The 26590-nt window shown below is 39.9% G+C and overlaps 1 protein-coding gene across 7 annotated transcripts in view; it reads left to right on the forward strand.

Annotated features, from left to right (window-relative positions):
• Positions 1–26590, forward strand: part of EVI5 (ecotropic viral integration site 5) — a 206609-nt gene that overhangs the window by 84314 nt on the left and 95705 nt on the right. For 6 of the 7 annotated variants that reach the window (XM_047785305.1, XM_047785300.1, XM_047785302.1 and 3 more), the window contains 6 exons: positions 915–1004; positions 1104–1201; positions 12836–12896; positions 20639–20692; positions 23006–23038; positions 23577–23723. In XM_047785305.1, coding sequence (XP_047641261.1) covers positions 915–1004; positions 1104–1201; positions 12836–12896; positions 20639–20692; positions 23006–23038; positions 23577–23723 — 483 coding nt within the window. The remainder of the gene's footprint in view (positions 1–914; positions 1005–1103; positions 1202–12835; positions 12897–20638; positions 20693–23005; positions 23039–23576; positions 23724–26590) is intronic. The other variant, XM_047785306.1, reaches the window with a different exon arrangement.

The following is a 26590-nucleotide window of genomic DNA, read 5'->3' on the forward strand; positions in this document are numbered from 1 at the left end:
TTTTTTTCTTTTGCTTTTTAGGGCTGTACCTGCAGCACATGGAGGTTCCCAGCATAGTGGTCAAATCAGAGCTGCAGCTGCCTGCCTACGCCACAGCCACAGCAATGCCAGATCCAATCTGTGTCTGTGACCTTCACCACAGCTCACAGCAATGCCAGATCCTTAACCTACTGAGCGAGACCAGAGATCGAACCTGCGTCCTCATGGATACTAGTCGGGTTCTTAACCCTCTGAGTCACAGTGGGACATCCCAGCGCCTGAAGATATTATTAGTTATTATTAATTATGTTTTGGGAAGATCAGTTTGTATAATAAGCCACATTAGGTTAGTCTGGAGCTGGCACACTGTGATTCATGTACTGATCTGTCCCGGTGCACATGCCAAATCTATCTTTCCACTTTGTCTTTGCTTTTTGTAGCCACACTTGTTACATATGAAAGTTCTTGGGCTAGGGGAGCTGCAGTTGCTAGCCTATGCCACAACCACAGCCGTGCTGGATCTGAGCCACATCTGTGACCTATGCTGCAGCTTGTGGCAGTGCAGGATCCTTAACCCACTGAGCGAGGCCAGGGGATGAACCCACACCCCCATGGATACTAGTTGGGTTCTTAACCCGCTGAGCCACATGGGAACTCCATGTCCTTCCACTTGAATAGTTTCCTGGAATATAGCCGTGACCACTGCTGATGTGATAGTTGTGTCTGCTTTGGAGCAGCAGTATAGCAGAGTTGAGTTGTGGCAGCGACCACATGGCTCATAGATCTTAAAACGTTTGTGGTTCATCTCTTTACCGAAAGTGTTTCCCAGCCTCTAGTTTAGCTACCTAAATGTTCGCCTTACTATTCCTTTGAATGATTGTTTTTTTCTGTGGAAAAGTAAGACAATTTTGACTTTATACCATTTGTTTCCTCAGGGTTTAGAAATAGTGTTTCGGGTAGGACTGGCGCTTCTTCAGATGAACCAGGCAGAACTGATGCAGCTCGACATGGAAGGGATGTTACAGGTAAGTCGGGTCCTGATGTCTTAACAGTCTTTAGATTTTAATATTAAATGATGCTGAATAGCACTAAGCAGTTCTTCTGTGTTTCTCTCACTGTGTCAGCACTTTCAGAAGGTCATTCCGCATCAGTTTGATGGTGGCCCAGACAAGTTAATCCAGGCAGCTTACCAAGTCAAATATAACTCAAAAAAAATGAAAAAGTGAGTATTTTCTGTTCTGATTTTTGGTTGTGGTGGTTTGTTGGTGCGTTTAGGAATTAAATAGAAGCGGCCAGACATTCTCCTGGTGAGGGCAGTTTTCCTCCGCACTTGGGAGACCTGTGGGGTTTTCTTTGGTGGCACTGGTTTCAGGAGAACGTACATTTAATGTTGGAGTTGCACAGTGCCCTAGGGGCGCACTGCGCCTTACGTTCCAGGATCCCCTTTCCTGTCCCACACGGGCAGGCCTGGGAACCTGGCGTGTGTGTTGTTTTAGAGACGCTTCGACGCTGTGGTCTCAGGCACAGACTTTCTTTCCTCGCCGTTGGTCCCAGTGTGTCATGTAAGTTCAAGATGAGCATAACCAGCACTTTAGGTGTGAGGCAGGCATTAAGTTAAAATTGTATTTGTTATATATTGCTTTTAATGAAACTTTGTTGTATATTTTTTTGTGAAAGTTCAAGATATGCAGCCTTGGCTTACAATGGTTAATTTTTGAAATGCGGTAAAGGTGTTAAGAATGACAGCTCTTACTCATTGAGCTTCTGGTGATTAGATCAATCTTAGCCTGAGGTCGAAATTCGCATTCCTGATGCTTACTAAAGTAGCAGAGCTGGCCCCACCGTTCTCGGTGTCTTTGCTGCTGCAGCATGAAGTTACATGACATGAACACGTACACTCTACTGCCATGGGTATTCCTACCCCAGAGGTGGGCTAGAACATGAGTAAGAATTACGTCGTTAAAATTAGTTAGCTCTGATTTGCAAAAACAGCCAGTTTTTGATCTTGAACTATTAAGAATTACCTGTGAAGTTGCTAATAACCAATCACATTACACCATCATTTGGAGATGTTATAGACTGTTCTGTTCTGTCATCGATAAAACCTTAGGAGCCATCTCAATTTCTGCCTCTTGACTTTACTTAAAAATATTTAATTGCTGAAAAATGGTGACCGCCATCTGGGCCTTCAGAAAGTCGTGATCTTTTTACAGCAGTGCCATCCAAGATAGCGGATCACCAGAGCAAACATGCTTCTCTTTTTCCTCCTCCTTTCTCTTGCAGTCTCTACTTCTTACTGCCTTGACTACTGCTTAGTGGTTAGTAGCTGTTTATGCATAGTCTGGAGAGTAATACTTGATCAGTATTAAAGAATATTAAAAGTGTATGAGTCTCATCCTTTTCTCCTAAGTACTGCTCTCCGGATGTGTGATGACCTCAGACTTGGACCTGGCTCTGGAGAAGGTTCAAGCTTCCTGTAGGTAGGAGGGTGGCAGAACAGAGAATTAAATAGCTTAGTACAATTACAATCTGGTAGTTGTCCTTGTAGCAGGTTGTTAATATAACATGTAAGAGATGTCTTTAAGCTGCATACACAGTCTAGTCTGCTGTGACTCAGGAAAATGTTCAGAGCCTGGTGACTAGATTTTCAGTTCCGTCTATGTTCTTTCCTGACTTTTATCTGCCTGATGACATTCCTATGTTAGAGGTGTTTTTACTGAGTTCAAGCTCATAATGCCTGCTACATGTTGGGCCAGTAAATCCAGAGATAAGATGTTGGGACAAGAAATAGCAGCTTTATTCAGCAGACCAAGTCGGTGGTGGCCTAGTGTCCCAGTGACTGTCTTAGCCAGGTCAGAATTTAGGCCCCTTTTATACTAGATGTGGCCAGAATGTGGCCGGTCATTGCAAACTTCTTGGTGCTGGAATCTTTTGTTCTTGCAGCTGTCTTATGTCCTCTAGTCACAGTGTTCCTATAAACTTCCAGCAGACCCATGTTATTCTCTGTTCTGCAACTTTTTTCCCTATGTGAATGGAAAAGTGTTAGACCCTTAAAGGGCAGAGTCTTGAGATTTCAGTCTTTTGCTCCAGAAGGAGTGTCCCCTGAGAGAACAAAGCAAGAACAATCCAGGGAAGTAGCTTCTTATTTCATCCAGCTGACAAATGCTTGGCAAGGCTGGTTTATCTTGCTTATAGTTAGAATTGAAAAGTTGAATGGTGATCATGGGGTCAAGCATTAACATATAAAGTTTTAGTGAAAAAATTGGAAGCATGTATAAATTACCTCCTTTGCAAGTATATGCACGTCTGTAACAATTTTTTTTTTTAGATGCCTTTGAAGTATATAAGGAGTTGGAGTTGCCTGCTGGCTAAGCAGGTTAAGGATCTGGTGTTGTCACTGCCATGGCTTGGGTGACTGCTGTGGCACAGGTTTTATCCCTAGCCCAGGAACTTCCACATGCTGTGAGTGTGGCCAAAAAAAGAATAAAGTATACAAGGGGCAACATTCTTTTTTTTTTTGGATGAATTCTTTGATCTTTATTGGTACATAGTAAAAACTAAATATGTTTTTTTGGGTTTTTTTAATATTTTTTAAATTTTCCCACTGTACAGCAAGGGGGTCAGGTTATCCTTACATGTATACATTACAATTACATTTTTTCCCCCACCCTTTCTTCTGTTGCAACATGAGTATCTAGACAAAGTTCCCAATGCTATTCAGCAGGATCTCCTTGTAAATCTATTCTAAGTTGTGTCTGATAAGCCCAAGCTCCCGATCCTTCCCACTCCCTCCCCCTCCCATCAGGCAGCCACAAGTCTCTTCTCCAAGTCCATGATTTTCTTTTCTGAGGAGATGTTCATTTGTGCTGGATATTAGATTCCAGTTATAAGTGATATCATATGGTATTTGTCTTTGTCTTTCTGGCTCATTTCACTCAGGATGAGATTCTCTAGTTCCATCCATGTTGCTGCAAATGGCATGATGTCATTCTTTTTTATGGCTGAGTAGTATTCCATTGTGTATATAGACCACATCTTCCCAATCCAATCCTCTGTCGATGGACCTTTGGGTTGTTTCCATGTCCTGGCTATTGTGAAGAGTGCTGCAATGAACATGCGGGTGCACGTGTCTCTTTTAAGTAGAGTTTTGTCCGGATAGATGCCCAAGAGTGGGATTGCGGGGTCATATGGAAGTTCTATGTATAGATTTCTAAGGTATCTCCAAACTGTTCTCCATAGTGGCTGTACCAGTTTACATTCCCACCAACAGTGCAGGAGGGTTCCCTTTTCTCCACACCCCCTCCAGCACTTGTTATTTGTGGATTTATTAATGATGGCCATTCTGACTGGTGTGAGGTGGTATCTCATGGTAGTTTTGATTTGCATTTCTCTTATAATCAGCGATGTTGAGCATTTTTTCATGTGTTTGTTGGCCATCTGTATATCTTCTTTGGAGAAATGTCTATTCAGGTCTTTAGGGGCAACATTCTTTTAGCAAGTACCTGAGGAAAAAAATTGAAGACCATTAACTTGGTTGGATAGGAAAATGGCAGAAGTTGGAGATTCAGGTTGTTTCTGAAGATGGCTCCAGAATATAATCATTATTATTATCATTATTATTATTATTATTATTTGTCTTTTTAGGACCACACCCGCAGCATATGGAGGTTCCCAGTCTAGGGGTCGAATTGGCTCTGTACACCAGAGCCACAGCAATGCAGGATCTGAGCCACAGCTGTGATCTACACCACAGCTCCCGGCAACACCGGATCCTTAACCCACTGAGCAAGGCCAGGGGTCTAACCCGCATCCTCGTGGATACCAGTCAAGTCTGTTACCACTGAGCCACCCCAGGAACTCCCAGAGTACAATTTTGAAGAACTTATGTTTCTAGTTGCTGGGGTTAAATAATGACTATAAACAGAGTCCCTCTGGTGTGGAACTTAGAAAAGAGCAGAAGAGCGACTTCAGGATATAGAAGTCTCTGGGGTTCCGAGCAAAAGGGACCATCAGAGGACCTGCTGCCGAAGGAGTGTCCCCTGAGAGAGCAAAGCAAGAACCATCCAGTGAAGCCACCTCTGAACACTTAGAGTGTCCGCCAGTGGAGGAACCGTGAAGGGAACGCGAGGGAGGATGAGGCCACGGAGCCGTGGCTGCTCTTCCTACGGAGGACGGGGCCCACGGGTGCCCACAGGCCCTCGGAGCAGCGTCCTGAGGGAGGAGCCAGGCGATTATCGGGGAAGCGGGTTCACCCGGGAGACAGTGAATGTAACGCACGAGGCAGAATGAAGTTCAGGGACAGCAGAGGGGCGGCGTGACTTGGCGCAGGCGGGTGGGCGGTGGGGTCTGAAACCCGGGCGGACCCGGGGGGTCGAAGCGGAGTGTCCTGTGTGGGAACCCCTACCTGTGTGTGGCCCTTTAAATGAAGCTGCGTTAAAGACTCATCAGTTCTTTAGCCACATGTCCGCTGTTCTGCAGTCGCCTGTGGCTGGTGGCCGCCGTCGGTGGTGGATGGCGTAGACAGAGAACGTTTCATCCGAAGTTGTGTTGGACATTGTTGGCCTTCTCAGGGGCCAGACTTAGAGCCTGAGGCCGAGGGGAAACCATTAGAGAATTGCGAGAGAAGCGACCCTGTCTTAAACATTTCACTCTTTTTCCCGTGGAGAAGAAGAGACGGGCCAGGCAAGGGCGGGGGCACTTAGGCAGAAGGGCCGTGTGTTCAAAGGCCTAGAGATTTTTTAAGACATGAAAGTTGAAAGCCATTGACCTTTGGCTTCTTTTGTGGTAATTTTTATTTTGGTATACTTCTGCACTTTAAAAAGAGTTGCAAATACAGTACAAGGAGCTCCTGTGTACCACTTATCCAAAGTAACTGATGGTTTACATTTTGGCCGTTTGCTTGATTTTCCCTTCCCTCATACATGTATAGTAGTGTGTGTGTGTGTGTGTAAGTAAAATCCATACCCATCCTTGGGATCTATTTGAGAGCAAGGTGAGATGTTGTGTCCTTTGTTTTTAAATATTTGGATATGTACTTCCTAAGAAAAAAGTTGTTTGTTTTTTTTTTTTAACATAAATCAATAGTTAATCAAACTCAGGAAAATTATCATAGATAATTTACTATCCCTGTTATCTAATCTCTAATGTAAGTTGGTATTTTATGACTTGTCCCAATAGTATTTTTTATAATGCCCCCCTTCTCCCATCCCCCACTTCTACCCACTCCCCACCTTTCACGCCTCCCCCCAGTCTGGGTCCGCTCTAGGCGCCACAGGATCGTGTGTTGCATTTAGTTGTGTCAGTTCCATCTCCTTTAATCTGAAAAGTTCCCTCAACCCTTTGTGTTTCTTGACCTTGATACAGTTGAAGAGGACAGGCCAGTTACTTTGTAGAAAGTGCCATAGCTTGGGTTTTTCTAACATTTCCTCGTTATTAGATTCAGGTTGCTCATTTTTGGCAGGTATACCAGTAATGCTGTGTCTTCTCAGTTCACCGTACAATAGGTGTACCGTACTGGCTTGTCTCAAAATTGATGTCAGCTTTGATTACTTGGTTAAGGTGATGTCTCCAGGTTTCACAACTATTAATTTATTATTTTTCTTTTTTTACTAAGTAATTTGTGCCAAGGTGCTTCGCTCCCCAGATTTACATCTGTTATGATGCTCTCACTCGCTCTTTTCTTTCTTACTAATTGGCATTCTTCTATAAGGAAGCCATTTCCCTTCTTACTTGTTTGTTTGCGTACTTCAGTGTGAATCCAGTGACTCACTTTTGTGGTGAATTATAACCCATTACTCTCAAATTGTCCCTGTAGTGTCCAGTGGGAGTGCTTTCAGGCTGGCTGCTCTGTGCTTTGACAAGCCCCCATGATTCCTCGAGACTTCCCTTACTTTTAGGGCAGCAAAATATTTCCGACTCATCTTGAACCTTACCATCTTCTCCTTAGGAGTGAGACATTTCTCTCAAGAGCTCTTGGTGAAGGCAGAGTGAAGGAGCCTTGCAGAAACCTGATACACCTCAGCCAGGTGGTCAGGGTCGGCACTGGCCGTGCTGTCCTGCTGATGGTTTATACGCGTGGTCGTCCTCCCCTAAAAACCCGTGATGCCAGCATAATCATGAGCGAAGCATGAGGCAAACCCCAGTCGAGGGAGAGTCTACAGAATACCTAATGACCAGCACTCTTCAGATTATCAGGGAAATAAATACTCGTGAGGTCTGAGAAACTGTCCTGGCCAAGGGGACCTAAGAAGACACGACAGCTCAGTGTAACGTGGTGTCCTGGATGGGATCCTCGAACAGAAAATGGACGTTAGACAAAAATTTAGGCAATCCGAGTAAACTCTGGCCCTCACTTGTTCATAATGTATTAATGGTGGCTCACCGGTTGTCTTAAAGGTGCTGCACTGATGGAAGAGGTAGCCATGGCAGAAACTGGGGGTGGGGTGTGTAGAAACTCAGTACTCTTCTTTTTTTTTTTTTTTTTTTTGTCTTTCTGCTATTTCTTGGGCCGCTCCCACGGCATATGGAGGTTCCCAGGCTAGGGGTCCAATTGGAGCTGTAGCCACCGGCCTACGCCAGAGCCACAGCAACGCGGGATCCGAGCCGCGTCTGCAACCTACCCCACAGCTCATGGCAACGCCGGATCCTTAACCCACCGAGCAAGGGCAGGGACCGAACCCGCAACCTCATGGTTCCTAGTCGGATTCGTTAACCACTGCGCCACGACGGGAACTCCATCAGTACTCTTCTAATTATTTTGCAAACCCAAAACTGTTCTAAATAATACAGTTAAAAAAAAACACTATCAGTGCAGATTCTGAAAAAGTAATAATGATTTAGATCATTGTTGAGGAGGTTGAATAGAACATGCTTGTTGGCTGAACTGAGAGGCAAGGATTAAATGGTAACTCTTAAGAGTTTTGTTTGAGGTTTGTGACTGAGCAATGATTTGTTTGAGGTTTGTGACTGAGTAATGATGACATTTTTCACGTAATACAAAGTATCTGCTTCACTGTAGTCATTTGCAAAATCTGTAAAGTTATTTCAACAGTGCGGCCATTGTTCAAAATGTTTTGCAACTTTTTAGGGTCTTTTATAAATTCTTTTGCATATCCTGTATTCTTTTAGACAGGCCAAAGTAAAAGAAATAGCAGTGTAGCCGTTAAAGGTGTGACCTTAGGCAAGTTTTCCAACCTTTCTAAGCCTCAGAATTTGCATATTAAACTTGCTGTGGGAGTTCTTACTGTGGCATAATAGGTTAAGAATCCCACTGCAGCAGCTTGGGTTGCATTGCTGAAGCTGTGTGGCTCCGATTCCCTTCTGGCCTGGGAGCTTCCAGTGTCTCACGGGTGCAGCCATTAAAAAAAAAAAAAGTCATTGTGGACAGAAGATTGTGAGAAGAAAGCAGAGTCGGAAGCACCAGAAATCTGTCTCCCGCCTAGGCAATAGTTGGCGCTGGTAGAATCTGTCTGATAGAACTATTTTGGAACTCTCAAGTCCACTGAAGCTTGGGGAAGGCATGGTGAATTGCAGTTAACTTGGTCAGCTCTTAGCACATTAGCAGATACCCATCTTCCACCCGTGAGCCGCTGGCAGGCAGCGTGCTTGTGTTCCTGGAACAAACTGCATGCAACTTGTGGGAGCTAGGGTGGGCAAATAAGCCTTGTCCTTCATGTATTGGGGATCTATGTTCTGATTGCTGATTGCTGTTTATTTTTATTTTTAATTTTTTTTTAAATTAAAATTTTTGGCCACACCTGTGGCATGAGAAGTACCCAGGCCTGGGATTGAACTCGCACCACAGCAGTGCCCTGAGCCACAGCAGTGACAAAGCCAGATTCCTAACCACTAGGCAACCAGGGAACTCCTGGACTGCTCGCTATGATCATGCAGGTGCAGAGAAGCCGTTGTTGCTGCACATCTCCCCGTTGATGTCGGGCCGCTCTCTTTAAGCTGAAGACACTGCCGAGAGATGTTAAAGCCTGGTGCCCCTTTCTCCCCTTCATTTTTCTCTTTTTCCCTCTTGGGAGCCAGACATTAAAGACTAGGACATTCAAAAACAGCTGCCTGTGTGGAGGAAAGTGGAATGTGACTGAAATGAAAAGTTCACTAAGTGATTAAAAGGCAGATTTGAGCAGACAAAAGAATTGGACACTTGTTCTCGAAGACAGGACCCTGGAGATTACTGCACTTGAGGAACAGCGGCGACAGAAGGCCCAGGGAGGGTGACGGACCCAGGGACCCAGGGGATAGGACACTATCAGGTGGACTAACCCACACATTGTGGGAGCCGCAGAAGGAGAAGAGGGAAGGAGAATGTAGGAAGAAGTACTGGCTGAACCCTTAAAAATTTACTGAAAGACATTAATAAAAACACTCTGAAAAGCTCAGTGTACTTCAGGTAGGATGATATCGAAAAGACCCACACCAAGACTCGTAAAAGAGCACTTTTTTTTTTTTTTTTTTTTTTTACTTTTTATGGCCGTACTGGAGGCATATGGAAGTTCCCAGTCTAGGGGTCTGAAGGGAGCTGCAGCTGAGGGCTGTGCCACAGCCGTGGCAACTCCTGATCTGAGCCGAATCTGTGACTACCCTGCAGCCTGCACCAATGCCAGATCCTTAACCCACTGCACAAGGCCGGGGTGGAACCTGCATCCTCACGGAGACAACTTCCAATGCTTAACCTGCTTAACCACAGTAGGAACTCCAAAGAGCAAATCTTGAAAATGGCAAAAGAGAAGCCAATCATTACATATGAGGTGTCCTCAATAAGATATAACAGGCTTCTCATTAGCAGCTTTGGTGGCCAGAAGACAGTGGGCCTGTAGATCCAAAGTGCTGAAAGGAAAAACTGTCAAGAATCCTACATCTGGCAAAATTGTCCTTCAAAAGTGAGGGGGAAATCAGCTGGATAAATAAAGGGTGGATGAGCTTGTATTCACTAGACCTCCCCTTCAGGAAATACTCATTGTATTACTCACGCAATATGTGGCAAACAAACAAACAAAAAAAACCACTTTTTTTTTTTTTTTAATTGTTCTTGTAGCATATGGATGTTCCTGGGCAGGGATCAAACCCATGCCACAGCAGCAACCTGACCACTGCAGTGACAACACCAGATCTTTAAAACACTGCATCTTAAGGGAACTCCAAAAAAGCTATTATTTCATAACAGTGGGTTGTAAACTTTTTGTTTTCTACATGATTACATGATTTAATAAGTTAATACATTTTTTAAAAAAGCAGTTATTAGTCTAAAAGCTAGTAGTATTGTAATTTTTGTTTGAAGCTCCAAATCTTGTTTTCTGCATTATTTAGGAGACTAACAGATTTAAAAGAATCATTAGTTTGTGTTCTGGGGCACAAAATGTATAAACATATGTTTTTGTGACATTAGTCACAAAAAGCGATGGGAAAGGAGCTCTAAAGGAGCAGAATGTGTATATATTATTGAAGTTAAACTGCTATAAATTCAGAGTAGAGTATTATAACTTTTGAATTTAATATAATTTCCATGAAGCCACAAAGGAGTATACACAAGAGGAAATGAGAAAGAAATTTAAGCATTTTACTGCAAAAAAATCAACTAAACATGAAGTCAGTAAGGCAGGAAATGAAGGACTTTTTAATGCGACAAGGCACATAGAAAACAAATAGCAAAATGACAGTGAGTCCTTCCTTATCAGTAATTACTTTAAGTGGATTAAACTCTCCAAAAGACATACGTTGGCAGAATGGAGAAAAACCACATAACCCAACTATATGTTGTCTACAGGTGACTCATTTTAGATCCAAAATGCAGATGGATTGAAAGTGAAAGATTGGGAAAAGATATCCCATGCAAATAGTAAACTAAAGAGAGCAGAGGTAGCTCTATTAATATCAGACAAAATAGACTTTAAAAAAGTTCCCAAGAGACGAAGACAGATAATATATATTAGTGAAAGGTTCAATATCATGATAAGATGTATCAGTTATAAATATTTATACACTGATGACAGACTATCAAAATATATGAAGTAAAATGGACAAAATTGAAGGGAGTAATGGACAGTTCTCAATAGATTTTTAAGAGATAGATGTACATAGTATCTTCTCTATAACAAATGAGGTTAGTTATCAACAACAGAAGTAAAGCTAGAAACTTCACAGTTTTTTTGAAAATTAAACAGTACAGTCTTTTTTTTTTTTTTTTTTTTTGGTCTTTTTGCCATTTCTTGGGCTCCTCCCTCAGCCAATGGAGTTTCCCAGGCTAGGGGTCAAATCGGAGCTGTAGCCGCCAGCCACAGCCACAGCCACAGCAACGCCGGATCTGAGCCACGTCTGCAAGCTACACCACAGCTCATGGCAACGCCGGATCCTTAACCTACTGAGCAAGTCCAGGGATCAGACCCGCAACCTCATGGTTCCTAGTCGGATTTGTTAACCACTGCGCCACGACGGGAACTCCGTGAAAATTAAACAGTACAGCCTTAAATAACCAGTGAATCAGTTATTTTACAGTAGCATCAAAAAGAATACTTAGTAAATAATCAAGGAGACGAAAGATTTATACAGTGAAAACTTCAAAACATTACTGTAAGAAATTAAAGATACGAACAAATGGAAACACATCCTCTGTTCATGGACTAAAAGACTTAATCTTGTTAAAATGCGAATGCTACCCAAAGTGATCTACAGATTCAGTGCAGTCGTTATCACATTTTTTTTAGAAATCGAAAACCCTATTCTAAAACTCATGGAATCTTAAAGGACCCCAGATAGCCAAATTATTATTGAGAAAGAACAGCAAAGCTGGAAGACCCACACTTCCTGATTTCTAAACTTATCTGCAAAGTTAGAGTAATTAGAACAGGATGGCACTGGAAAAAAAGGCAGAAATAAGTACTCACATATATGATCAAAAGATTTTTATCAAGATGGGGGAAGGACTGTCTTTCAGTGAATGTTGCTGAGAAGACGGGGTATCCAAATGCAGAAGAATGAAATCAGACCCCTTACCTAACACCCATGTAAAATTTAAGTCAAAATGATAAAAAAAAAAAAGAATCTAAGGGTAAAAACTAAAATTCTAAAACTCTTAGATGAAATGTAGGGCAAAAGCTTCATGACATTGAATTTGGCAGTGATACCTTGCGTATAACACCAGAAGCACAAAAAAGAAAACCTAAACTGGACTTCATAAATATTTAAAATATAGAGATTAAGAGGCTAAAAACTTGGAGTTACAGCCTGTGTCCTTGGTGTGAAATGTGTAGTGCGGGGACTGTATTCAGTAGCTGTGTAGTGATACCTTTGGTGATCATTTTGAAAAGAATGGAAACGTCCAGTCACGGCGTTGCGTACAGGAGATGATGGTATTTATTGTGGGCATCTACTCCAGAAACAAACAAGCTCAGAGGAAAAGGGATCGGATGTGTTGTTATTAGAGATGGGGCTTTGGAAACGGGGAATTGATGAAGGCAGGTGAAAGGCACAAACTTAGTTTCTAGATAAATTAATACTGGGGTGAAATGTACAACATGGTAAAACAAAGATGGTTAACACTGCTGTGCATTATGTGTGAAAGCTGAGAGAGTAAATCCTGAATAGAATCTGTAAACTCAGTTCTCTGGTGCCTTTTATAATATTTCGCTTTCTGAGGTTCACTTTCGTGTGGTTCTTATTTTTGAAATAATTTTTTTGAGTTAAGAACCTGTATAAATATTGAGATTTTTTTTCTGATATCAAGTATCTCAAGTTATAGTTGAGAAAACATAGCAAAAGTGCATTTTGTGTTAATATGTGGTTTTAAATTTTATAGTTTCATTAACTATTTTGGAATGAAAGCATACTTTTAACTTTTCTTTTTCCTTAGGCTTGAAAAGGAATACACTACAATAAAAACTAAAGAAATGGAAGAACAAGTTGAAATTAAAGTAAGCATCTTAGGACTTTAACACTACTGAACATAAATTGATTGAAATCAGTTATTTGGCAATAGATGTTAGGTCATGTTAATATTTTTATTTCTTGTCGTAAATTTGGCAATGATGTTTGTATTTATTTATTTATAAATTTACCATCCCACTAGATGATAGTTAAAAACAGACATTTCAAATACCAAAATAATGTGGCCAAAGTGGTTTTCATTCTAGTGTAAAGAGAGCAGCTCTTCCCTTTTTCTGGATTTGTTGGTGGGTCATCAGGAGAAGAAAATACTTCCTTGGGGAAGCTAATTATCGTTCCATTTAAACATGCTTTTATTTTATTTTATTTTATTATTTTATTTTATTTTGTCTTTTTGCTATTTCTTGGGCCGTTCCCGCGGCATGTGGAGGTTCCCAGGCTAGGGGTCGAATCAGAGCTGTAGCAGCCAGCCTACACCAGAGCCACAGCAACGCTGGATCCAAGCCACGTCTGCAACCTACACCACAGCTCACGGCAACGCCGGATCGTTAACCCACTGAGCAAGGGCAGGGACCGAACCCGCAACCTCATGGTTCCTAGTCGGATTCGTTAACCACTGCGCCACGACGGGAACTCCTAAACATGTTTTTAAACGTTACAGAGAACATAGATCTGTAACATGTTGAGACTAACAGACGTATAGCAGAAGGTGGACCAAATAGGGCAAATCATTGCACTAGAACTAATTATGGTGCCTTCGAGCTGCAGAAAGCTTCGATCAATTCAGTTTTCTCATCTCTAAGCAAAGATTGTTTTTGAACTACCGTCCAGAGAAACAAGTAGATTTTCAATTTGATGAACATGTGAATTCCCGTGTATACCTTAAAATTCTTATTTGTACCCTTGTAGGCCAGAAATTCCCAAGTTGAGGATCTTTGGCAATGTGTGAGTTGGGTGTTAGGAAAGTTGAATTGGCTTTTCTGCTGAGATTTCACGGTGGATAAGGAGTTAGTGAAGGAGCTCCGTGACAGGCTGGTCCAGTTTCTTACCTTTCATCCTCCTCCCACCCTCTTCAAGAAAAGAAAGAAAGAAACAAGCAAACAACACCCAAACAGTTTTTATTGCGTGACTTCATTTTGTTTTTTATTCAGCTATATGTTTGGATGTGTCTGATTGTGACTTTGACCTGGCAGGACACTCAGTGACTGTCTTCTCTACAACCCACTCAATGTAGCTTTGCTGTAAAATAGCACTTCATTACTCACACCCCACAGGCCCTCTTTACTGGGGAATGGGTTCTGTTAAATTACTGCTCTTTCTTACCACAGTCCTGCTCAGAAGCCTTCTGGGGGACAGTCTCTTCTCTCTCATCAACTCTGTCTCCCCTTTAGAGGTGTTCTGCTTCCATTTCTGTCACCTCTTCACCTTCAGGTGGAAATAGATTCTTCTACATTTTTCAGAGAGAGAGAGAGAAAGAAAATACCCCAGTGGATGTTTTTCCCCTCTTTAAAAAAGATTTTTTTTTTTAAAATTCTGTGACGCAGCCGCTGCTCCATCTACCATTTGCTTTTCTTTTAGGTGCCATGAGTAAGGGTGGCATTAACTCATACCGTCCACTTCAACTACTGAACGTAAAAAGTACGTCACCCTGAGGAGTGGGGAGAGAGTGTGGGGTATCGCATACCACGAATGTTCGGGACTGCAAATCAAGAATCTGAGGATGGGGAAGCCATCCTGCTCATTTCACCATGCTTTGTTGTTGGAAAAAAAAAAAAATCACAGTTCTATGAACAATCCTTGCTCTTGAAGAAGTTTTTTCTAAAATTAAGTCACATGAATATAGGAATACCAATAGGCCTTTTCAGGGAGATTTAGCAGACATTAGCCTATATTTGCATTTTTTTTCCCCAAATATTGCTTTTTGGGGAAAGTTATAGATCATAGACCTGACAAAATACTTTTGAATGCTGGCTCCATGTGTCATGGGCAAAAACAGATGACAAAGTTGTTTATAGAGAAGAATCTGAAAAAAAAAAAGTTAAAAATCTCATGAAACACAAAGGAAGTATGCTGATCTCAGAGACAGTTCCTTTTATAAACTCTTGTTTCCACATAGTTCTTTTTGACTCATACCATTTTCATCTCTCTTTCCTCCTCCTGCCCCCTAAAGGACAAAGCCAAAACAGTTTTTGTATAGCTGTACTTTTTTAGCTTTATGCTTGCATATGTCCAGTTTTTAAGTTGGGCCTGGCAGTGCATCTCAGTCACAGTCAGAAGACCACCTGGTTTACAGTTAATTGGCCATGTGTTATTTGAGCCTCTCTCTGCGTGGGGAAATGCCACTTCCTTATTCTCTCTCCCCTTCCCCTCTCCCACGGTCCCTTTTACAAGGCAATGAGGTCTGTTAAGCTAGTTCCTTCCTGGAGTTCCCAAGCTGGCTCAGCAGAAACAAATCTGACTAGCATCCATGAGGACGCAGGTTCGATCCCTGACCTCGCTTAGTGATGGGTTAAGGATCTAGTGTTACCATGAGCTGTGATGTAGGTTGCAGATGCTGCTCAGATCCCGTGTTGTTGTGGCTGTGGTGTAGGTCAGCAGCTATAGCTCCGATTCGACCCCTGGCCTGGGACTTCCATGTGCTGCAGGCGCTGCCCTAAAAAGACAAAGAAAATAAACCAGGACCTGCCTGCTTTGGTCCTCCTCAGAAGCCTTCAGGGAGAGAGCCTTATACATACTGTTCTTTACACAAATAGTAAATTATTTGATATTTTTGATGCAGAAGTGAAAAATCAGCCTTTGATGTTGTAAATGTGTTTTAAGGTTTGACTTTTGGGTCAGTGAACTCTGTTGTTAGAATTATACCTGTCAGCTCCCTGATCAAGATGTGACTAAGTATTTTCCATCCCTTCTCGGAAACTGTTGTACGAAGACTTTGAGATAGTGATTTCATACAGGGAATCTTAAATTTTACTGTGTGAAACTTTTTGCTACTAGAAACATCTTTATAGTATCTTCTTCCAATCTCTTGAAGTTCCACCTGAGGGGGAGGAGGTAAGAAATACCAAAATTCTAGCTTTTATTAGGGTAAAACACAGATCTTTGAAAAAGAAGAACTTTTACCCCCTCTTCTATTTAGGAGGGACACATGAATCAATAACCTAATATTTGCATTTAAATTTGTGTTGGGGGCATAGAGATTTAAGCCCTGCAAATCAGGAGGAGTTAGAAACTCTGATGACTGCTTTCGGGTCAGAATAGAGATATTTTGTCTTATTTAAAAAATTATAAAATATCCCAGATATGCTAAAAACTTAATAGTGATATAAAAACACCTGTGTTTTCACTGCCTACCATTAAAAAAGAAAACATGTATTGTCTAAGTCATCCAGGAATTATATTGAACAATCAGTATGAAGTACTAGTACTGACACGTTAATTCAACCCTTAATATATGAAGGGTAATATACAATACCCTTTTATTCCAATAACCGTATGAAAGGGTTTTTCATCTTTCTCTGAAGAAACAGATTCAGAAAGCTCAAATAGTGTGCTAGTGGTCACACTGGTAGAAAATGGTAGAAGTCAAGAATTTGAACTCTGCCTTGTATTCATCTAAGACCCATCCATGTGCTCTTCAGCGTAATATACTGCGCTGCTCTCTCAGAAGGACTTTATGGAATCGTGACGTAAGAAGGACTTGGATGCCCATTTTTCTGTGGCATTACAAACTTTTCATTAAAAAATGAATGGTGGAATTTGGAATTCCCGTTGTGGCTCAGTGGGTTAAGAACCCAGGTAGTATACTTGAGGATGCAGGTTCAATCCCTGGCCTCGCTCAGTGGGTTAAGGATCCGGTGTTGCCATGAGCTGTGGTGTAGGTCACAGCACAGCTCGGATCTGGTGTCACTGTGGCTGTGGTGTAGACCAGCAGCTATAGCTCCAATTCAACCCCTAGCCTGGGAGCTTGCATATGCTTCAGGGGCGGCCCTAAAAAGACCAAAGAAAAAAGGAATGGCTGCTTAATAAAATCCAGTGTGGTACAATAGCAGAATTTATTCAAGAATTCATTCATTTAACAGATACTTACAGTATCTACCCCATGCCATAAAAATCTCTCTCTTTTCAAGTGTAGGTACCTATTGTTCTTTCTCTTTGTGGTTTTTTACTTTAAAGTTTAGAAAACACTCTTTTAATTAGCTCTAGAAAATGCAATTAAAAATAAGTGTACTTAAAAATTAATGAGGAATCAGGTGATAGAATTTAGTCATTAACTTTCCTATATAGCAGCAATAAACATTTCAAAAATATCTTAGAAAAAAGGGATTCCTTTTGAAATTTTTTTGAAAGGGTGCTTAAGAATAACCTAGATGAAAAATAGGGTGAAACCTAACAAACACTGAAAAACTTTGCAAAAGGTGTTTTAAAAAGATGAATAACAGGGAGAGACAAAAATAACATGTAAAGTTAGGAATTTCTCCATAAATTCCAATCTAATTAATTCCTTGTGATATTCCAGAGCAATAAAAAACCTAAAGAATAATTGTAAAAAATTAGCAAAAGTAGAAAAATAATATTCACGCCCTAACGGTAAAATTATGAGCAATGCTTATCATTAACCGTTTGTTTGGTATGTATTAGGCAGTATGCTGTCTCATGCAATTCTTCCAGCGTCACTGTAGGTTTTATTACTCTAATTTTCTAGGTAAGGAAATGGAGATTCTAATGACATCCGCAGGTATAATTGCAGCGTGAGGATTTAAACCTAAACCTGGCTCACTTCAAATCCTGGTTTCTTTACTAGTTTAGTGTACTAGTAGTCAAGCTTTGGGGAGGATAAAACAAAACAAAACAAAACAAAAAACAATGTAAGAATGGAGGAAATTAGCTCTACCAGATGTTAAGAGTGATTACAAAGCTCTACTTGGCAAAATACTGTGTAGGTGGTCCTGAAGCCGTCTTTAAGAACTGATAAGTCTGGTTATCAACTCATCATGAAGTAGATATCACACAAATGAGGAATTGATGATTTATTGAAAAAGTGGTATGAAGACGTTTGTATAGGTGTTTGGGGGAAAAATGAATTTAGGTTTTTATTAATAGCAGAATTTCAGGAGATTCAATGAGAATGGAAAGGGAAATCCAGGTAAGTGTTTTTAGATTTAAATTTTATTATTTAGCATTATTTCTATGGTAAGTAACTTTATTCACTCAATTATCTGGTTGAACTTAACTTCCTCAGTCTTTTTTTTTCTTTTCAGTTTTTAGTTTTTTTTGGCCATGCCCACAATATGTAGAAGTTTCCCAGTCAGGGATTGAACCCATGCCACAGCAGCTGCCCAGGCCACTACAGTGACAATGCCAGATCCTTAACCAGCTGTGCCACAAGAGAACTCCCTTCCCCAGTCTTTAAGATAAACGAAATGCTGCTGTTTTTTTTTTTTTTTCCTTTGGCTTTCCATACTTTAATACCATTTAATAATTGCTTGTTTGCATAGACTACTATGCTGTACATAATATGAGTAACCAAAAAATGAGAAACATGTCCTTCTCACACTATTTTGTAGTCTGAAATCACATATAAAGTGATAACTATTTCAAATCATCTAAATAGGAGTTCCCGTTGTGGCGCAGTGGTTAACGAATCCGACTAGGAACCATGAAGTTGCGGGTTTGATCCCTGGCCTCGCTCAGTGGGTTAAGGATCCGATTAGACCCCTAGCCTGGGAACCTCCATATGCTGCGGGTACGGCCCTAGAAAAAGGCAAAAACCCTAAATCATCTAAATACATTCTCGTGACTAGAGCAAGAAAATTTAATTTACAAAGTATTTGTGTAATAACGCTAAGATTTATTTGTTTTAATTTGTGGTCCACTTAATAAGACAACAATAATTCATAGTCTTTTATATTTCTTTTTTTCAGAGACTTATATGTTATATAAACTATATTTTAGCCTTTACTGGCAAAATAATAGATTGAATTGATAGGAAAATTTTTTTTTTTTTTGGTCTTTTTAGGGCTGCACCTGTGGCATATGGGTATTCCCAGGCTAGGTTGAATTGGAGCTGTAGCTGCTGGCCTACACCACAGCCACAGCAGTGTGGGATCTGAGATGCATCTGTGACCAACACCACAGCTCACTGCAACACCAGATCCTTGACCCACTGAGCAAGGCCAGGGATCCAACCCTCACCCTCATGGATACTAGTCAGATTCATTTCCACTGAGCCAGGACAGGAACTCCTAGAAGAATTTTTCTGAGGAAGACTTTTTTAGTAGGAATTTAGAGGAAGAAAGTAGGGTGGAAGAAGGCTGGATTGTGCTCTGGAGCAAATTGGTCCAAAAAGGTAAGAGAGAGTTTGAAATTATAATGATGGCAAAATGAAGGGATAATTTATGTTGGTGGAATATACAAAAAGGAGATGATATTTTAATGTAGAGTGTTATAGACTTAATAGCACATAATGGAAAGGAATATAAAAAAGGAATGTATATATGTGTATAACTAAGCCACTTCACTGTACAACAGAAATTAGCGCAGCATTGCAAATTGACTATACTTTAATTAAAAAAAACTTAATAGTGGTAATTTGATGGGGTTTGGAAGTTGGATAGTAAACAGTGAGGTAAAGGAGTTCCCACTGTGGCTTAGTGGGTTACAAACCTGACTAGTATTCATGAGGATGTGGGTTGGATCCCTGCCCTCGCTCAGTGTGTTAAGGATCTACCATTGCCATGAGCTGCAGCATAGGTCACAGATGAGGCTTGGATTCTTTGTTGCTGTGGCTGTGGTGTAGGCCTTCAGCTGCAGCTCTGATCTGACCCCAGCCCCGGAACTTCCATATGCCATGGGTTTGGCCTTTAAAAAGAAAAAAAAAATTAGGTAAAGGGTTTTTTTTTTTTTTTTTAAATCTTATTTTATGGAGTTCCCATCGTGGCCCAGTGGAAACAAACCCGATTAGTATCCATGAGGACACAGGTTCGATCCCTGGCCTTGCCCAGTGGGTTAAAGGACCCAGTGTTGCCATGAGCTGTGGTATAGGTTGCAGATGCAGCTCAGAACTGGTGTTGCTATGGCTGTGGCGTGGTCCAGTGGCTACAGCTCCCATTTGATACCTGGTCTGGGAACCTCCATATGCTGCAGGTGTGGCCCTAAAAAGACCAAAAAAAAATTTTTTTAAAACTTATTTTTAACTATAAGAAAATTCTAGTAATTTTCTTAAGGTTAAAACAACTCATGATAAATCATTCATTTGGTGAAAACAACTCATTCTCTGTATTTTCTGAATGAAGTCTTGCAACTTGGCATATACAACACATTATAAATGGAGGCTGATCTAGTTCTAAACTGACCATTTGATGTTAACCCTTTGAACATGCATTTTTCACCTGTCCGGTTTATTTGATATTTGAATATTATTTGTATTTGTCTTTGAAGGAGATAATCTTCTATAATGGGGCTGTTAAGACATGTAAGAAAATACTGGCTATGAGTCATTACGTGAGGTACAGAAAAGAAGGGTTATTTCTGTATGTCTTCTAGCTTGTATTTAAAATTCAGTCACAGCCGGAATGATAAACGTGCTCGTTTCCTTTGCCACACTGTTCTCGCTCTAAGCCTTTAAGAGTTTCGCAGATTATAATGTAGCCATTCTTTAGACTCTTTTCCCATTTATAAAAGGTGGTACCTTTATATGAACTATGATTTAGGTGTCATTTTTCCTTTTCAGGAATGTTTGCATACTTTCGTTTGTTTTTTTCTTTTTCTGCAGAGGTTACGCACAGAAAATAGACTTTTAAAACAGCGCATTGAAACATTAGAAAAAGTAAGTAAATTGCTATTTAGGCAAGCTTCTGTTGAATGCACAATGTATTTTTCTATTTTAAATAAAGGCTTAAGTAATCTAGCACATGTCTCTGAAGTTATAGTGTTAACGGTGTAGCTTGCATAGCTTGTACTCCTTAACGAAATTGTCAATAAAAATTGATCATTACAAGCCCTTGAACTTTAAAGTTCCAAACTAAGATTATTATTTGAGTAACATGTGGATATTGTTTGTTTTCATAATCTCTAAAAAATATATTCTTTAGGGGTAACCTAAGAACCCATTCTGTATAGTATTTTAAAGCTGACTTTCAAATACTTCCCTGACTGTCTAGCCATATTTTAAATATGACGATGCTTTCTTTATGGCCTTGGATTGCTTCGGTTTAGTCAAAATGACTGACTAATTCTTATATAAAAATTCTCCGTAATGTTGATTTTTTTCAGTTCAAGAATTATGCCTAAACTTTTGGTTCTTAGAATTATCTTAATACTACTTGTTACCTCTTCCTCTCTCTTTCATATGAAATAACTGGGCAAAGAGGAAATTTTGCGTTAGTTTTTCTTATTGTGCTTTTGATGTAATGTCCTTTGTAGTCTTGTTTCTGATGCTATAAGAGTCTTTTGAGGGGCTGCTACTGTGGTGCAGTGTGTTAAGGATCTGACTGCAGTGGCTCAGGTTACTGTGGAGGCATGGGTTTGATCCCTAGCTTAGGGCAGTGGGTTAGGGGATCTGGCATTGCCACAGCTGCAGTGAAGTCACTGCGGCTTGGATTAGATCCTGGGCCCAGGAACTTCCAAAAGCTGCAAGTGTGGCCAAAAAAGAAAAAAGAAAGAAAAATGTATTGAGTATTAAAAGTATAGCCCAAGAGTTTCGGTTATTAAAAGAAAAACATCCTAATTCACAAATTCTTTTTTTTTTCTTGTTTTATTATTTAATTTTTTTCTGCTATACAGCCTGGGGATCAAGTTCCTCTTACATGTATACATTTTTCCCCTCACCCTTTGTTCTATGGCAGTATAAGTATCAAGACACAGTTCTCAATGCTACTCAGCAGGATCTCCTTGTAAATCCATTCCAAGTTGTGTCCAATAACCCCAAGCTCCCGATCCCTCCCTCCCACTCCATCCCTCTCCCCCCGGGCAGCCACAAGTCTATTCTCCAAGTCCGTGATTTTCTTTTCTGCTAATTCACAAATTCTTTTGATTTTTTTTTCTTTTTACCACAGATGAGAATTAGTAGTTAAAAAAAAATACTCCTTGTGATATTGCCAAATATCTTAAAATATTTCCTGAAAATCTATAGGTCAGTATTTCAGAAAGAAATGAATGAAGATACAGATTATTTGCACATTTGTCTTTTGTTTGAAAGTATTGATGGTTTCACATTAAATCGCAAGGCACAAGGATAGGATCGTTATTACACACGTCTGTTTTTGTTGTGTAATAATTGCAGGTACATTATATTAAGGATGCATTTTCTTTACCTCATTAGAGTTGCTTTGAGGATAATTCTACTTTTTTGGTGATTGCAAAAAGTTGAGCTTAATTGTTTTTAAGTTTTAATTTTTTATATTTTTTCTACTAAATACTTAATTTATAGTAAAATATACATCTTTTAAGTGGTCTTTTATCTTTGGAGTAAGACATTTTCAGAGAAGAAGCATTTTTATGTCATCGAACCTGCAGAATGATACAGGCACTGTTGGAAAGTGTTAAGTTTGAATTTTGCTTCTAGAAAATTAAGTACCTTTTTATTGGCATAGATAGCCTAGGTATGTCCTTTACCAGTTAGAATTCTGTAAATAAGTAGGTATCAATTAAAGTCTATAACTAAAATATTTACTTAGTTATTGCTGGAGCTTAACGGTTGAGCTCATTAATTTCATTTGTCATATTTTCTTTGCTTCTTTGGAAGTTGCTGTTGCACAAATTGCTGTCACACTTTATAAGTGGAATTGTGTACTCAAATTCCTTCTCCTTTCATGTGCGTGGTTTGGCAATATGGGCTGACTCTAAAAATACTTAAAGTATGCTTTAAAAAGAAGATATTGTCCCAAATGATGAAAAACCTCTTGGGATTTGTGTTTGGTATTGTAGAAGCTGATGATTTTCTGCAGTGTATCCTTATTTTGATATACTTTTCAGAATAAAAATATATACAATAAAAAGGTTTTAAAATCTAAATGTCCATTTTAATACAATGAAAAGTAGGTGGAATTTGGGTATGTGTTGTTTCTTCTTATTCCTAATTTTTATCACCTTTATTTTATTTCCTTCTCTTATATTTCTATCTGAATTTTTCCTTTTATAGGAAAGTGCTTCCTTGGCAGATAGATTGATACAGGTATAGTTTTTTTTTTTTTTTTAAAGCATTTTCTCTAACATCTAAGGAAAGTCCTAAACCTAGAAATTCATATTTTAATGCATGCAGTCTTACATGCATTTTCCTAGAAATAATGTTTTGGGGTGGTATGTGTGGGTATAAACTTAATTTTTGATAACAGTGTGTTATCATTTATTAAAATAAGCATCTTTTGCACGTTTTAAAGCTAACCTTATTTTAAAGTATTTATCCCAAAATGCCAATCATTGAATTCTGGAGAATTAACTACTATTCATTGAAAATATTAGTCCTGCATGTACAACTCAATAATATTGCATGAGCTGAATTTTTGTTGACTGACAGAAGAATTGTTCTTAAGATTGTCAGATGAATTTTTCATTTAGTTTCCCAGTATTTGCTGGAGCAGTAATTAGCTTCTGGCTAATAATTACTTAGGCTGTTCTGTTCTGAGGTGACTATTTTTTTTAACATTTCAAAGTAAGTAACTAAACCTCACAGAGACAGTCTGTCTTTACACACACAAAAATTATGTCCTAAGGGACAAGTGACAAGAGCCCAGGAGGCTGAGGAAAACTACCTCATAAAACGGGAGTTGGCCACCATCAAACAGCAGAGTGATGAGGCCAGTGCTAAACTGGAGCAAGCTGAAAATACCATCAGGAAGCTCCAGCACCAACAGCAATGGGTAAGGAGTCTGGGAGTGCTTTTTCTCACCTTTCTCATCCCCTTCCTTTCAACTTTTTTTTTTTTTTTTTTAAGCACAGCTTCTGTGCTCTTCTTTTAAATAATTTTGTTTTCTACTTTAAATTCTTAAAGTAATCAGTTTTATGTTCTGTAACACCTAGGGGTCGGTCGTACTGTGGCCTAAAGACTCCTCGTTCTAACATTTTTTCTGTCTACACGGTTTTGTTAGACATAGGTAACATTTTCTTTCCTTACATTATGTTTTAAGTCACAGAAAATAAGTGATGCATGTCATATGTACTTTTCAGGTTTTAGAAATCTGTTTCATGAAAGAGTAATTTTAAAATCGTCTGCTAGCTTTCATATTGTGCAAATGAGGTACTTATCAACATATAAAAGATATGTAACTATTTAATTTAAAGCATTGATCATACAGTGGTTTATGAGCTAGTATAGTCTTCCTATTATCAAGACATTAAAATATGGGTCCAGGAGTTCCCGTCATGGCACAGTGGTTAACGAATCCGACTAGGAACCATGAGGTTGCGGGTTCAGTCCCTGCCCTTGCTCAGTGGGTTAACGATCCGGCGTTGCCGTGAGCTGTGGTGTAGGTTGCAGACGCGGCTCGGATCCCGCGTTGCTGTGGCTCTGGCGTAGGCCGGTGGCTACAGCTCCGATTCAACCCCTAGCCTGGGAACCTCCATATGCCGCGGGAGCGGCCCAAGAAATAGCAACAACAACAACAACAAAAAGACAAAAAAAAATACAGCTGTCTTCCATTAAAAAAAATAAATAAATAAAATAAAATGAAATGAAATAAAATATGGGTCCAGTTACATGCTTAGCTTTTTTCAAGGTGAGAGAAGTCGTCAAAAAGATGAGCAGTTGTTAAATGAGCTTTTGAAATACTATGTTAACTGACTTAGAGTACTGAATACTGATGGTACAGCTATCCTCCAGCCTCTTTGGCAGCTTAGATATTATTTGCCATTGGTAAATTCAAACTAGTGTGATCTTGGAGTTCCCATTGTGACTCAGTGGTTAACGAACCAGACTAGCATCCGTGAGGACGAGGGTTCTATCCCTGGCCTCGCTCCCTGGTGTTGCCGTGAGCTGTAGTGCAGGTTGCAGACAGATCCCGAGGGGCTGGGGCTGTGGCCGTGGCCGTGGCCGGCAGCCGTAGCTCCTATTCGATCCCTAGCCTGGGAACCTCCGTATGCTGTGCGTGCGGCCCTAAAGAGACAAAAAGACAAAACAAACAAAAAACTAGTGTGCTCTCAATCAAGAATATGATGGTTAAGAAGAAAAGCCAGCTGTTTATCTTTGAAAAGATGTCATTTCAGTTTTCAGTTTTCTGCTTTGAGGTGGGAGTTGGATTGTAACAGGAGTGGGCAGACACCGATGAGCTACACAACCGTAAAAGTCTGCAAACGGATGACCTCAGAGTTTTCATTCAGAAAAATAAGAAACCACATCCTTCGGGTATGAAAATCAGAAAACTAAGAGCAAAAAGGAAATTGGCAATTGAGAAAAAATACAAATGTTTTCCTATGTGCTAATTGAATATGGTTACCAAAACAATGAATAGAAGAGTGATAAAAGGACACATTCACCCTTTGTTTTCTGTGGGGGATCAGTTCCAGAACTGCTGAGGATACCACCATTCGTGGATGCTCTCTAGTCCCTTATGTGAAATGGCATAATATTTGTATTTAATCTGTGTACATCCTCCTGTATTCTTTGTTGTCTCTAGATTACTCATGATACCTAGTCCAGTGCAAATAATATGTAAAGAGTTGTCCGTGCAGGGCAAATTCCAATTCTGCTTTTTAGAACTTTCTGCAATTTTTTTTTTCCCTGAACGTTTTCCATCCTTGGTTGGTTGACTCTGTAGGTGCAGAGCCTGTGGCTGTGGAGGGCTGACTGCGCTAAAAAGATGGGAACTCAGGTGTTTTGTTTTGCCTTTGAAATGTTGCTAGTATCAAAGCATAAAAGTATAAAAAATAGAACTGAGGGGTTGCTCAACTGAGTTATCAGTATAATGTGATTTTGTTATTGGGAAAGATAAGTATTACGTTTGCATTTAGCATAAACTACACTCTACATTAGAATCATAAATTATTAATATGCAGTGGGAGTGGCCCTAGAAAAGACAAAAGACCAAAAAAAAAAAATACAGAATGTTGATTTATAACAACAAATCTCGGTGGGCAAGTGAAAACAGCCAGAATGAACTGAAGCTTTTGAAAATAGTTAAGTGTAACAAAAAAAGAATCTTTGGTCTCTGTTTCAACACAAGCTGGACCCATAGTGCGGGGCTAAGATACAAGTAGAAAGTAAATCTACTTCCATTTTGTTTCCATTTTTTTTCCCACTAAACAGCCATTCTCCTAGACTGAAATACTGTTCAGCAGGCGTATGAGGCAGTAATGCACAAAAATAGGTGCAATTTCCAGTTTCAAAGTAAAGTGGATATCACTAGCTATTAAAATAACTTGCAAGGTGTTCCTAGGAATATTACTGCTTTAAAAGAATTTTAGAAAATAAGAGATTCTAAAGGCTTTGAGGTTGGCAACTGCAGTTAAGCAACAGTGGCTCGATATCTCTGATGATGCTTCATTAAAAATCCCTGAAACATCTGGTTTGTGAACAATTAGAAAAATTGCTTTTACTCACTAAAAGGTACTTTACTATATAGGTCGTAACAAAGTAACTTTGTTTCTATAATAAAGACTGTGCTCAGTGCAGTTTTACAAGTTACTTGGTATTGTCTCATGATACCTTTCTCCTCAGACTAGAGAAAGTAGTAAACCTGGGTGGCATTGTGGGTGATTGACTGTATCAAAAGAACTGCTCATGTTGAAGTGA

The sequence above is a fragment of the Phacochoerus africanus genome, chromosome 6, assembly GCF_016906955.1.
Source record: "Phacochoerus africanus isolate WHEZ1 chromosome 6, ROS_Pafr_v1, whole genome shotgun sequence".
In the NCBI taxonomy this organism is placed as follows: Eukaryota; Metazoa; Chordata; class Mammalia; order Artiodactyla; family Suidae; genus Phacochoerus; species Phacochoerus africanus.